Raw genomic sequence first — 13,801 nt, 5'->3', positions numbered from 1 at the left:
GCTGAAACTGTCAGGCGGCATCTCGCCGTTGCTCTCATAGAAAGAGGGGACCCTAACGGGAAAATGTCTGCAGAGCGATGGCGGTTGACCCATAGTAAGCTGGTCGACGCACTGTTTGTCAGAATGGAGAATGTCCCAGACAGTCCATTGGCTACATTCGAAGGCACTGGCTGGATGAATGGTGTCAAGATCCTGACATGCAAGGACGACCCAACATTGCGGTGGCTGCAAGCGACCCAAACTGGACGGACTGTGGGAGGGGGCCAAGCTGGACGTGATGGACAGGAATAATATTCCGTCCATGCCGAAGGCGAAAGTCCTTTTCCCAATAGTTGTTCAGGGCGAGCGGGAGCTTCAGCTGCTTAAAAAGCAGAACCCGGCCATACCGACGAGTGATTGGTCCGTGCTGAAGGTTGATGAACCTTTACCCAGTGGTGGGCAACACGTGTTCATTCAGATCAATAAGGAGGCCGAGGATTTGCTATATAAACGCAATGGGAAGATGGCGTGGGGCTTAGGGAGCGTGTACCTTCGCCTCAAAAAACGTCATCCCAACGACAAGGACACACACACGCTGAGGTCAGGGGAGGTCGAGGCAGATCTCGGTCTCGAGAGCGTGACCGACGCCACCCAGCACCTCAGCTTGACTGATGAGACGGAGGAGGTGGGGGAGGAACTGTCCATGAAGACGGGCCCCCGCGAGTTTGCTAACCTCTAATGAGTGTGCTGCAACTCAACCTCCATAAGTCTAAAACGGCTTCGGCGGAGCTACTCCTTGCCCTGGAGGAAGTGTCCGCCTACGCGGCTTTAGTCCAAGAACCGTGGATAGCGTCGGGCAACACGGTTGCTAGGCTGAAGTCGCTTAATTACGATCTGTACGTCCCGACATTGGTAAGTAGATCGAGAACTGCCTTCCTTGAAAAAGGGGCTAAAAGCTCATCTACTACCTAATTACAGCAATGACGATCTTACCGTGGTGGTGCTGGAGAGCCGTGAGGGATGTTTGCTGCTGGCATCCTGCTACATGGCCCACGACATGCCGGCTCCACCTGACGAGCTGCGGAGGCTGGTGCACATGGTCTGCTCCTCCAATAAACATCTAATAATCGGAACGGACGCCAACGCCCACCTTAGCGTCTGGGGAAGTCCCGACATTAACGACAGGGGTGAGTCAGTTCTTGATTTTATCCTTAACTATAAGCTTAGACTAGCCAACAGAGGTGAGGTATCTACCTATGTAGGTCCCACCTCTTGTAATGTGCTGGACTTAACGATTGCAACTGAGTGTACCAATGTAGAAGAGTGGAGGGTCCTGGAAAGACCCTCCTTCTCGGATCATAAGTACATTCAATTTACCATTCCTTTTAACAGGGTACCTGCGGCTCAGCCGTTCAGAAATCTCTAGACCGACGAGAAGACCGAAGCCACTCTGGTGGAACCCAGATCTCTCATCGCTTCGTGGGGAGCTTACATGTTTCAACTTGCTAAGAAGGCGGACAATGAATATGTCTGGGACGAGTACAGGTCTCTCCTTAAGTCTCACAAGAGGATGATCCGATCATCCAAAAGGTCTTCATGGAGAACCTTTTGCTCTGACCTGGACAACATCAAAGACACCTCCAGACTGAGGAAGCTGCTGTCCAAGCAGGCTTCCAGTCTTAGTCTGCTCAAGTCGGGCGATGGAGTGTAGACGGAGAGCAGTGCTGAAACTCTTTAAGCACTGCTCTCAACTCATTCAGGATGTATTGGAATGGAGAACAGTGACTGGCAGCTCCTTCCTAGTCTCTCAGTTATGAGAGCCCCTGCCGGTCTAATTACAGTTAATAAAATAATTTGGGCTATCGACTCCTTTGCGAAGGTCAGGTCGCCCGGTCTCGATGGACTTTCGCCAGCAATGCTGCAAGCCAGCAAGCTCACGATTGTTCCGTGGCTATCGGGTATCTATTCGGCGTGCCTCGCACGGGGTCATATCCCCATTCTTTGGAGGACCTCGAAAGTCATTTTCCTGCCCAAGGCGGGCAAATGCAGTCATGTGGTCCCAAATGACTTCCGGCCTATCAGCCTAACCTCTTTTCTGCTAAAAACATTGGAAAAGCTACTTGATTTGCACATCAGAAGCAACTCAATGCATCTGTTGTCCCCAAATCAGTATGCGTATTCAAAGGGCAAGTCCGTTGAGACAGCTCTCCATGCTCTAGTAGCCTCCATTTAAAAAGCAGACCATTATAAAGAATATGCCTTGGGTGCATTTCTTGACATTTCAGGCGCCTTCAACAACGTTACTACTGACGCTATTATGAAGGGCCTTACCTCAACTAACACGGCACCAGCGATCCACAGGTGGGTCAACCGCCTTCTTTGCGACAGGCGGGTGGTGGCTACGTGGGGCGATGCGGCCATTACAAAGGTAGTGCGAGGTGGCACTCCCCAGGGTGGGGCTCTCTCGCCTCTCCTTTGGAATTTGGTCGTAAATAGCCTACTTCAAAAATTTACTAGACGGGCCCCCAAGTTAATTGCCTATGCCGACGACATAAGCATTTTGATAACTGGGAAATGCCCAACCACCCTTAGTTCCGTAATGGAACTTACTTTGCGGGAAGTTAAATCATGGGCCGAATCAGCCGGGCTCAGCATTAACGCGGACAAAACGGACCTTATCCTCTTCACGAAGAGGTATAAGGTGCCTGCGTGGTCCCCCCTAAAATAGGCTGCACCATACTAAAGCCGAGCCTAGCAGTAAAATACCTAAGTGTGGTCCTGGACACCAAACTGTCATGGAAGAAAGGGTGAAGAAAGCCACCGGAGCCTCGTACATGGCGAAAAAGATGCTTAGTTGCACTTGGGGCCTCTTTCCTAATCTAATGCGGTGGATATACATCTCAGTTGTTCGCCCTATCCTCATCTATGGTGTTATAGTGTGGTGGCAGGCCACAGAAAAAAAGGACGTACCTATCCATCATGGAAAGGACACAGCGTCAAGCGCTACTGTAGATCACAGGCGCTATCAGGTCGACGCCAACTAAAGCCCTCGAGGTAATAGCTGGCGTCGAACCGTTAAACCTATACGCGCAATCCATAGCCGCAAAATCGTCCCTAAGGATTGCCGCAACAGGCAATCTGGGTCTGCTAGGCTATGGTCACAGCGCCATTGGTAGGGAGAGTAGTAGAGACTTGGACTATACTATCCCCCCTTACCAGTACCGACCATATTAAAACAATATTCTTGGAACCGGACTGCTGGTGGGAAGGGTTATGCATTCCCGAAGCCCTCAACCTCTTCACCGACGGGTCGAAGATGGATGATGGTGTCGGAGCGGCCGTATACTGTCTAGACCCGGTCTCCAAACATTCCTATAAACTCCCAGTCCACTGCAGCATCTTCCAGGCGGAAGTTTTTGCCATTGGCAAGGCTGCCGAATTGGCTCGGGGTTTACAGCGCAACCATAACTCAATTAACATCTTTGTTGACAGCCAGGCTACAGCCTTCTACCCTATGGGTAGCGGGTATAATAAGCTAAGCTGGCAAGACTGCTCTCTTGTCGAGTTCTTATTCTCCGGTTTGGACAGAGTGTATTGTTGGTGTTGTTGTCGTTATGCTTGCGTTTTAAGTTTGCTAATAAAGGCGCAGTCAAATGGATTTAAACAGGCTAATCAACGTGGTCGAGCAGCGTCCCGCTCTATGGGATGAGAACCATCCGGAGCACGCTAAGGACGAGGAGACAAGGAGTCGTGGCCGAGGCAATGGATGCCAAAGGTGAGTAAGCCCCAACAAAATCCAAATCAATCAAATCAACTGCCACATGGTAGGGTAGCGGGCACAGTGATTGCGGTGGCAGCGCCCAAAGCGATTGCGGAGGCAGCGAATGCGGAGGAAGCGGCATGCAGTTGTCAGTGTGCCAAGAATGTGGATGTGGGCGACGCTGACTACAATTTTGTTGTTAGTTTAGTCCCCATGATAAAGCAGATGACGGCACTTCAAAACGTCAGCATTCGCGCCAAAGTGAGCGAAGTATTGTTGAAAACGATGCAACAGCCGCCAATGCAACTGCAACAACATCCACAAGCTGAACAGGAGCAGATGGCCTTGGACAGGGCTGAACAAGGCGACTCCAGCTCTAGCTGTCACACAACAAACAGACATGATAGAATCCTTGTATTGTATATAACAGTAGGCCAGGTTTTAGGTTTACAGACCTTAAGGTTTTAATTATTGATGAAATCTCAATGGTCGGTGTCAAAATGTTATCTCAATTAGATGCTGGTCTTAAGCAAATTTTTGCTAACAGGGAAATCTCATTTGGAGGAATTTCAGTAATTGTTTTTGGCGATCTCAGTCATGCACAAATTTCTTGTTCGATTGATGACAAATAAGACTAACAAGAAGACAAGAAATCTAATATATCTCAAAAATTAATTGGCACGTAAAAAGAACTCGCAAGTAGGCCAAGGCCCTTAAGGAACGGAATTTACACAATTTTTACTGTATACGGGAATTTTTGTACTTAAAAATGAATTATCTAACGACCAATATTATGTGTTTTTCTTATTACATTGTGTGTATAGGATGCTTTGCTTCCCATATCAGCGAAATGTTAATTTGGAAACCTGTCAGTAATTGTTGAACCGAGTTGTTTCAAATTTTCCAATTATATTTGGAGAAAATAGTGTTTCATATAATATAAATAAATATAAATATAAATTTAAAAAAGTACCTTAATCCATAAGGAACCTAACAATTATTCCGATTAGAATAGAATTAATTGTGGAAGATAAATTTAGAGGAAGACGATTAAATAATGTACGGAACTTTTATACTGAGCCTATAAGATCCTCTGACTTAGGTATTTACCTAGTAGATGCGGAGCCTAGTAGTTAATTTGTAAAGAAGTCGCAATCCCATATTTAAAGGATATAATTATAATGCCGTTACTTCACCATATTGATTATTGTGGATATTGTCGTACTTTTACCTGTTTAACCCTAAATTATGTCATATATATAAAAGACCCAAGAATCAACAATCGGGTTGTGTATAGGCGATGTCGGATAGCCCAGCCAGAAATATTCAGCGTTTGGAGTTTCGTAACACCGGTAAGTTTACAACAAATATTTAAGACAGCTGTAGCTGTCTGTTGTTTTTAGATAAGAGATCGTGTAAATGTGGACTATTTCGGATCTCACCGATCTAGTTAGTTCCGCACGAGATGAGTGTCTAAGGTGAGGGCCTGCTGATCAGGGAGAGAACGACTCTGTGTGCATTATAACTTTGTGCCGGCAGGAAATGTATGTAACAAGCAGAAGGAGGAATCTGCGACCCTATAAAGTATATATAATCTTAATCAGCATCAGTTCATATTGGATCCTATTACCTGTTGCAATTATTTACATAAACAAATTTATTTCCGGCACAGAGATTTTTGCTCCGGAAGCTACTATAGCTACTATAGTCTAGTAATGCGTTTGTCTGAGACTAGCAACGCAGAAGTTTACATAAATACCTTACGACCAGAGCACAGAGTTCGAATGCTCAAATCTAGACAACAGCTCCAAAATATGAATGAATACTGATATTTATGTTTTGGGAATGCTGGATCATTATATTCAGCGGCCAGATAATCTCCTGTCGGTCAAGATGCAGATGACGGTGGTGATGGAGAAAACGAGGTCCTCGGAAACTCAATTCAGGGTTTTCGCGATGGTAGTGGCTTCATGAGGGAACCAACGAAACCAGCAATTATTAGGCTTAGGAAGTTCAATCTGAATGTCGACACAGAGGACTATTTTAGGGAACTTTTAATGTTGTATTTTCCGTGGAGGGATGAACAGGTAGATTTGCTTAGTGTTAATTGTGATAGCGTGTATGCAGCCAACCTAGAATCTATTGGATTTTGGTATAGCAAGTATAATATTTTAGAGGATTTGGAAGACGTGCTTAGAAGGACCATAGAAGCTGAGGGAAATTTTGAAGAACGGGATCAGACAGATAGTTTAGATAATAAATTTAGGGCTTTGGCGATCCCTGAAATAAATTCTCAACTAAATGTTTAAATGCCGTTACTGTTCCAGAAGATTCGGACAATGTCATCCGACTTATTAAGCTCCCGCCAATTATATCACTTATTTCACACATGTACTGCATAATCCTAAAAAAATAAAATATTTTATGAGTTTGTAGGAGGCGGCAACTATATAACAGTAGGCCAGGTTGAGACCCTCCTCTGCACTATGGGCAAAAGTCCCATTTTACTTTTTTGTGCTCGGTATTATTAAATTGACTTTATTTTTTGAATTAGAAAACTTCAAGAATACTGAAACATATTTTAAAAATTTTAGACTTCGCTGGTATTTTGTTATTCGTCCATATTTAAAGACTATAATCTGGCCACTCTAAAAAGAATTTGGCGCGAGAGTGGGTGATTTTTTCTTGATATGGAATTTAATCGTCAAGGTAAAATTAATTATTAGCACTAAATGTTTTATACATGTGTTATATTGTCCAATCGTATAATGTGTTGTTGGTATGTTTTTAGGCCGCTGCTAACAAATGTATCTGTGTTTCTGTGGAGTGTAACTTGTGAGACTAGGCAAGGCAATTTTAAAGCTGAATGTTATTAACCAAACTGTTAACATTTTTGCCCGATTTTGCCCAATTTAGGGCAATATTGCAGTTGCAGTTACAATTTTACAGTCAACGTTGCTTGATGTTTGGAGTGACAACAACCGCCTACAAGCTGCTGTGCAGCAGTTTGTTTTGCAAAATATTAATCAGTCTAAATTAAATGATGTCAAGCAAAACATAATTTGAGATAGACTCAGGATACTCTTTGGATTCATTACCACTAATTCGCCAAAATGCAACAGAATGGTCGACCGTTTTAAAGAAAAGCGTTTTTAAAGATGATATTCCACGCGAAACGTCTGGCTGCAAACGCTTGACATACATTGAGTCAGGACCAAGGTTAGGGCGAAAATTGGCATCTGATCTGGTCAATAAAAGCGAAGATTCCATGCCACTGTTGTGGCATGCAACTTCAACATTGGCCAAAAGTTGAAAACGGGCGACACTTATCATCTACTGCAAAAAGCATTGAATAGAGATAATATAGCTGGTATAACGAACCAATTTAAGCAGAAAGAGGTGACAAAAATAAGTCCTGAAAATGCTTTAGCCTTTTTAATTGAAAACAATTTAATAAAACGACAATACATTAATATAAAAGCCATAAGTAAGCTCCATGGATGCGATATTTATGCCCTTATTCGGAGGTTACAAAAATGAAATTGAAATACAGAACAGAACAAGATAAAATAACTTATTCTGAATCTAAAGTTCAAGTATCACTTCAGAATTTATTGAATCATTCTGCTGACCGCATATTTGAAATGCAGAAAGACGTATGTAATTGCTCAGCTACGGGTTTGATGGCTCAACAGGACAAAGTATATATAAACAGCGATTTCACACGGAGAAGCTTGTTGGATTAGATCAGTCACTGTTTGTAACCACAATAATTCCCTTGAAATTAATAGATTCCAAAAACCAAATGAATTTGTTAAATCCATCTCCTCAATCGGTCAGATTCTGCCGACCCCTTAAAATGAAATTTATTAGGGAAACAACTGAACTTATGTATAAAAAATGAAAAAACTAACTTGGAAGAGCAAATAAAAAAATTAGATGACCACACCTACACTTGCGGAGAGCAAAAAATAATAGTAAAATATGAAGCACATTTGACTTTAATAGATGGCAAAGTTGTAAATGTGTTAACTGGTACAAATTCATGCCAATCCTGCCCATGGCAGGATGGGTGCTAAGCCCAACACACTTTTGATGACGAGAAATATTGAATCGAAAAACTTTCATATGTATACTGATAGCCATATATATGGAATATACTGATAGCCTCAGACAGGCTCAGACAAAGATGACCTTGCGTTACGAAAAAAAAGGATTCAACGTAGATTATGGGATGAAATGGGTCTAAGCTTAGACAACCCTAAACAAAATGGAAGTGCCAATAGTAATGATGGAAATACCGCCAGAAAAGCTTTTGTAGATCTCAAAACGTTATCAACTATTTTAAATTTCAACGAGAACATTTTGAATAATTTTTATTTCATTTTAATTGCTGCATCATGTGAATATAAAGTATGCCCAGAAAAATTTAAAGATTTATGTACGAAAACGTTCAACTTATACGTTGAAACTTATGATTGGTATCCAATGTCTCCAACTGTGCATAAAGTATTGGTACATGGGCTTCAAATAGTGGAAACCTCCGTACTTCCTCTAGGTCCTTTCGGTGAAAATGCGTCAGAAGCCCGCAAAACATTTTACAAACGCGATAAGCTTTCTCATGCAAGGAAAAACAGTCGGCTGAATACCATATCAGACGTGTTCAATAGAGCATTGGATTCCTCTGCCCACTGTTTCAACAATAAATCTAAAGGAACGCCAAAGATTAAATTACAAAATTGCTACCAAGAGATGTTATAACTCTTTTGGAATCTCCTGATATTGAGCTTCCAACAACAGGGGCATGTGTAGAAGTCGCAGATAATGAATTTTAAATACCCATAGTAAGCTGGTCGACGCACTGTTTGTCAGAATGGAGAATGTCCCAGACAGTCCATTGGCTACATTCGAAGGCACTGGCTGGATGAATGGTGTCAAGATCCTGACATGCAAGGACGACCCAACATTGCGGTGGCTGCAAGCGACCCAAACTGGACGGACTGTGGGAGGGGGCCAAGCTGGACGTGATGGACAGGAATAATATTCCGTCCATGCCGAAGGCGAAAGTCCTTTTCCCAATAGTTGTTCAGGGCGAGCGGGAGCTTCAGCTGCTTAAAAAGCAGAACCCGGCCATACCGACGAGTGATTGGTCCGTGCTGAAGGTTGATGAACCTTTACCCAGTGGTGGGCAACACGTGTTCATTCAGATCAATAAGGAGGCCGAGGATTTGCTATATAAACGCAATGGGAAGATGGCGTGGGGCTTAGGGAGCGTGTACCTTCGCCTCAAAAAACGTCATCCCAACGACAAGGACACACACACGCTGAGGTCAGGGGAGGTCGAGGCAGATCTCGGTCTCGAGAGCGTGACCGACGCCACCCAGCACCTCAGCTTGACTGATGAGACGGAGGAGGTGGGGGAGGAACTGTCCATGAAGACGGGCCCCCGCGAGTTTGCTAACCTCTAATGAGTGTGCTGCAACTCAACCTCCATAAGTCTAAAACGGCTTCGGCGGAGCTACTCCTTGCCCTGGAGGAAGTGTCCGCCTACGCGGCTTTAGTCCAAGAACCGTGGATAGCGTCGGGCAACACGGTTGCTAGGCTGAAGTCGCTTAATTACGATCTGTACGTCCCGACATTGGTAAGTAGATCGAGAACTGCCTTCCTTGAAAAAGGGGCTAAAAGCTCATCTACTACCTAATTACAGCAATGACGATCTTACCGTGGTGGTGCTGGAGAGCCGTGAGGATGTTTGCTGCTGGCATCCTGCTACATGGCCCACGACATGCCGGCTCCACCTGACGAGCTGCGGAGGCTGGTGCACATGGTCTGCTCCTCCAATAAACATCTAATAATCGGAACGGACGCCAACGCCCACCTTAGCGTCTGGGGAAGTCCCGACATTAACGACAGGGGTGAGTCAGTTCTTGATTTTATCCTTAACTATAAGCTTAGACTAGCCAACAGAGGTGAGGTATCTACCTATGTAGGTCCCACCTCTTGTAATGTGCTGGACTTAACGATTGCAACTGAGTGTACCAATGTAGAAGAGTGGAGGGTCCTGGAAAGACCCTCCTTCTCGGATCATAAGTACATTCAATTTACCATTCCTTTTAACAGGGTACCTGCGGCTCAGCCGTTCAGAAATCTCTAGACCGACGAGAAGACCGAAGCCACTCTGGTGGAACCCAGATCTCTCATCGCTTCGTGGGGAGCTTACATGTTTCAACTTGCTAAGAAGGCGGACAATGAATATGTCTGGGACGAGTACAGGTCTCTCCTTAAGTCTCACAAGAGGATGATCCGATCATCCAAAAGGTCTTCATGGAGAACCTTTTGCTCTGACCTGGACAACATCAAAGACACCTCCAGACTGAGGAAGCTGCTGTCCAAGCAGGCTTCCAGTCTTAGTCTGCTCAAGTCGGGCGATGGAGTGTAGACGGAGAGCAGTGCTGAAACTCTTTAAGCACTGCTCTCAACTCATTTCCAGGATGTATTGGAATGGAGAACAGTGACTGGCAGCTCCTTCCTAGTCTCTCAGTTATGAGAGCCCCTGCCGGTCTAATTACAGTTAATAAAATAATTTGGGCTATCGACTCCTTTGCGAAGGTCAGGTCGCCCGGTCTCGATGGACTTTCGCCAGCAATGCTGCAAGCCAGCAAGCTCACGATTGTTCCGTGGCTATCGGGTATCTATTCGGCGTGCCTCGCACGGGGTCATATCCCCATTCTTTGGAGGACCTCGAAAGTCATTTTCCTGCCCAAGGCGGGCAAATGCAGTCATGTGGTCCCAAATGACTTCCGGCCTATCAGCCTAACCTCTTTTCTGCTAAAAACATTGGAAAAGCTACTTGATTTGCACATCAGAAGCAACTCAATGCATCTGTTGTCCCCAAATCAGCATGCGTATTCAAAGGGCAAGTCCGTTGAGACAGCTCTCCATGCTCTAGTAGCCTCCATTTAAAAAGCAGACCATTATAAAGAATATGCCTTGGGTGCATTTCTTGACATTTCAGGCGCCTTCAACAACGTTACTACTGACGCTATTATGAAGGGCCTTACCTCAACTAACACGGCACCAGCGATCCACAGGTGGGTCAACCGCCTTCTTTGCGACAGGCGGGTGGTGGCTACGTGGGGCGATGCGGCCATTACAAAGGTAGTGCGAGGTGGCACTCCCCAGGGTGGGGCTCTCTCGCCTCTCCTTTGGAATTTGGTCGTAAATAGCCTACTTCAAAATTTACTAGACGGGCCCCAAGTTAATTGCCTATGCCGACGACATAAGCATTTTGATAACTGGGAAATGCCCAACCACCCTTAGTTCCGTAATGGAACTTACTTTGCGGGAAGTTAAATCATGGGCCGAATCAGCCGGGCTCAGCATTAACGCGGACAAAACGGACCTTATCCTCTTCACGAAGAGGTATAAGGTGCCTGCGTGGTCCCCCCTAAAATAGGCTGCACCATACTAAAGCCGAGCCTAGCAGTAAAATACCTAAGTGTGGTCCTGGACACCAAACTGTCATGGAAGAAAGGGTGAAGAAAGCCACCGGAGCCTCGTACATGGCGAAAAAGATGCTTAGTTGCACTTGGGGCCTCTTTCCTAATCTAATGCGGTGGATATACATCTCAGTTGTTCGCCCTATCCTCATCTATGGTGTTATAGTGTGGTGGCAGGCCACAGAAAAAAGGACGTACCTATCCATCATGGAAAGGACACAGCGTCAAGCGCTACTGTAGATCACAGGCGCTATCAGGTCGACGCCAACTAAAGCCCTCGAGGTAATAGCTGGCGTCGAACCGTTAAACCTATACGCGCAATCCATAGCCGCAAAATCGTCCCTAAGGATTGCCGCAACAGGCAATCTGGGTCTGCTAGGCTATGGTCACAGCGCCATTGGTAGGGAGAGTAGTAGAGACTTGGACTATACTATCCCCCTTACCAGTACCGACCATATTAAAACAATATTCTTGGAACCGGACTGCTGGTGGGAAGGGTTATGCATTCCCGAAGCCCTCAACCTCTTCACCGACGGGTCGAAGATGGATGATGGTGTCGGAGCGGCCGTATACTGTCAGACCCGGTCTCCAAACATTCCTATAAACTCCCAGTCCACTGCAGCATCTTCCAGGCGGAAGTTTTTGCCATTGGCAAGGCTGCCGAATTGGCTCGGGGTTTACAGCGCAACCATAACTCAATTAACATCTTTGTTGACAGCCAGGCTACAGCCTTCTACCCTATGGGTAGCGGGTATAATAAGCTAAGCTGGCAAGACTGCTCTCTTGTCGAGTTCTTATTCTCCGGTTTGGACAGAGTGTATTGTTGGTGTTGTTGTCGTTATGCTTGCGTTTTAAGTTTGCTAATAAAGGCGCAGTCAAATGGATTTAAACAGGCTAATCAACGTGGTCGAGCAGCGTCCCGCTCTATGGGATGAGAACCATCCGGAGCACGCTAAGGACGAGGAGACAAGGAGTCGTGGCCGAGGCAATGGATGCCAAAGGTGAGTAAGCCCCAACAAAATCCAAATCAATCAAATCAACTGCCACATGGTAGGGTAGCGGGCACAGTGATTGCGGTGGCAGCGCCCAAAGCGATTGCGGAGGCAGCGAATGCGGAGGCAGCGGCATGCAGTTGTCAGTGTGCCAAGAATGTGGATGTGGGCGACGCTGACTACAATTTTGTTGTTAGTTTAGTCCCCATGATAAAGCAGATGACGGCACTTCAAAACGTCAGCATTCGCGCCAAAGTGAGCGAAGTATTGTTGAAAACGATGCAACAGCCGCCAATGCAACTGCAACAACATCCACAAGCTGAACAGGAGCAGATGGCCTTGGACAGGGCTGAACAAGGCGACTCCAGCTCTAGCTGTCACACAACAAACAGACATGATAGAATCCTTGTATTGTATATAACAGTAGGCCAGGTTTTAGGTTTACAGACCTTAAGGTTTTAATTATTGATGAAATCTCAATGGTCGGTGTCAAAATGTTATCTCAATTAGATGCTGGTCTTAAGCAAATTTTTGCTAACAGGGAAATCTCATTTGGAGGAATTTCAGTAATTGTTTTTGGCGATCTCAGTCATGCACAAATTTCTTGTTCGATTGATGACAAATAAGACTAACAAGAAGACAAGAAATCTAATATATCTCAAAATTAATTGGCACGTAAAAGAACTCGCAAGTAGGCCAAGGCCCTTAAGGAACGGAATTTACACAATTTTTACTGTATACGGGAATTTTTGTACTTAAAAATGAATTATCTAACGACCAATATTATGTGTTTTTCTTATTACATTGTGTGTATAGGATGCTTTGCTTCCCATATCAGCGAAATGTTAATTTGGAAACCTGTCAGTAATTGTTGAACCGAGTTGTTTCAAATTTTCCAATTATATTTGGAGAAAATAGTGTTTCATATAATATAAATAAATATAAATATAAATTTAAAAAAGTACCTTAATCCATAAGGAACCTAACAATTATTCCGATTAGAATAGAATTAATTGTGGAAGATAAATTTAGAGGAAGACGATTAAATAATGTACGGAACTTTTATACTGAGCCTATAAGATCCTCTGACTTAGGTATTTACCTAGTAGATGCGGAGCCTAGTAGTTAATTTGTAAAGAAGTCGCAATCCCATATTTAAAGGATATAATTATAATGCCGTTACTTCACCATATTGATTATTGTGGATATTGTCGTACTTTTACCTGTTTAACCCTAAATTATGTCATATATATAAAAGACCCAAGAATCAACAATCGGGTTGTGTATAGGCGATGTCGGATAGCCCAGCCAGAAATATTCAGCGTTTGGAGTTTCGTAACACCGGTAAGTTTACAACAAATATTTAAGACAGCTGTAGCTGTCTGTTGTTTTTAGATAAGAGATCGTGTAAATGTGGACTATTTCGGATCTCACCGATCTAGTTAGTTCCGCACGAGATGAGTGTCTAAGGTGAGGGCCTGCTGATCAGGGAGAGAACGACTCTGTGTGCATTATAACTTTGTGCCGGCAGGAAATGTATGTAACAAGCAGAAGGAGGAATCTGCGACCCT

General features: G+C 44.5%; 1 protein-coding gene across 2 annotated transcripts; it reads left to right on the top strand.

Annotated features, from left to right (window-relative positions):
- The first annotated feature begins 3,489 nt into the window (after positions 1-3,489).
- Positions 3,490-4,485, top strand: LOC132787189 (uncharacterized). 2 transcript variants are annotated; one of them, XM_060794108.1, is made up of 3 exons: positions 3,490-3,754; positions 3,808-4,227; positions 4,287-4,485. In XM_060794108.1, exons 1-2 carry the CDS (start codon positions 3,633-3,635, stop codon positions 4,205-4,207), a joined length of 522 nt encoding a protein of 173 aa, XP_060650091.1. In that variant the 5' UTR covers positions 3,490-3,632; the 3' UTR covers positions 4,208-4,227; positions 4,287-4,485. The 2 variants fall into 2 exon arrangements, with proteins under 2 accessions (XP_060650091.1, XP_060650090.1); XM_060794107.1 differs by having other exon boundaries at positions 3,808-4,331.
- Positions 4,486-13,801: the final 9,316 nt, after the last annotated feature.

Source organism: Drosophila nasuta, chromosome 2R (genome assembly GCF_023558535.2).
Source record: "Drosophila nasuta strain 15112-1781.00 chromosome 2R, ASM2355853v1, whole genome shotgun sequence".
Taxonomy (NCBI): Eukaryota; Metazoa; Arthropoda; class Insecta; order Diptera; family Drosophilidae; genus Drosophila; species Drosophila nasuta.
Note: the sequence above shows the minus strand (reverse complement) of the source record. Positions and strands in the feature narration are given on the sequence as shown.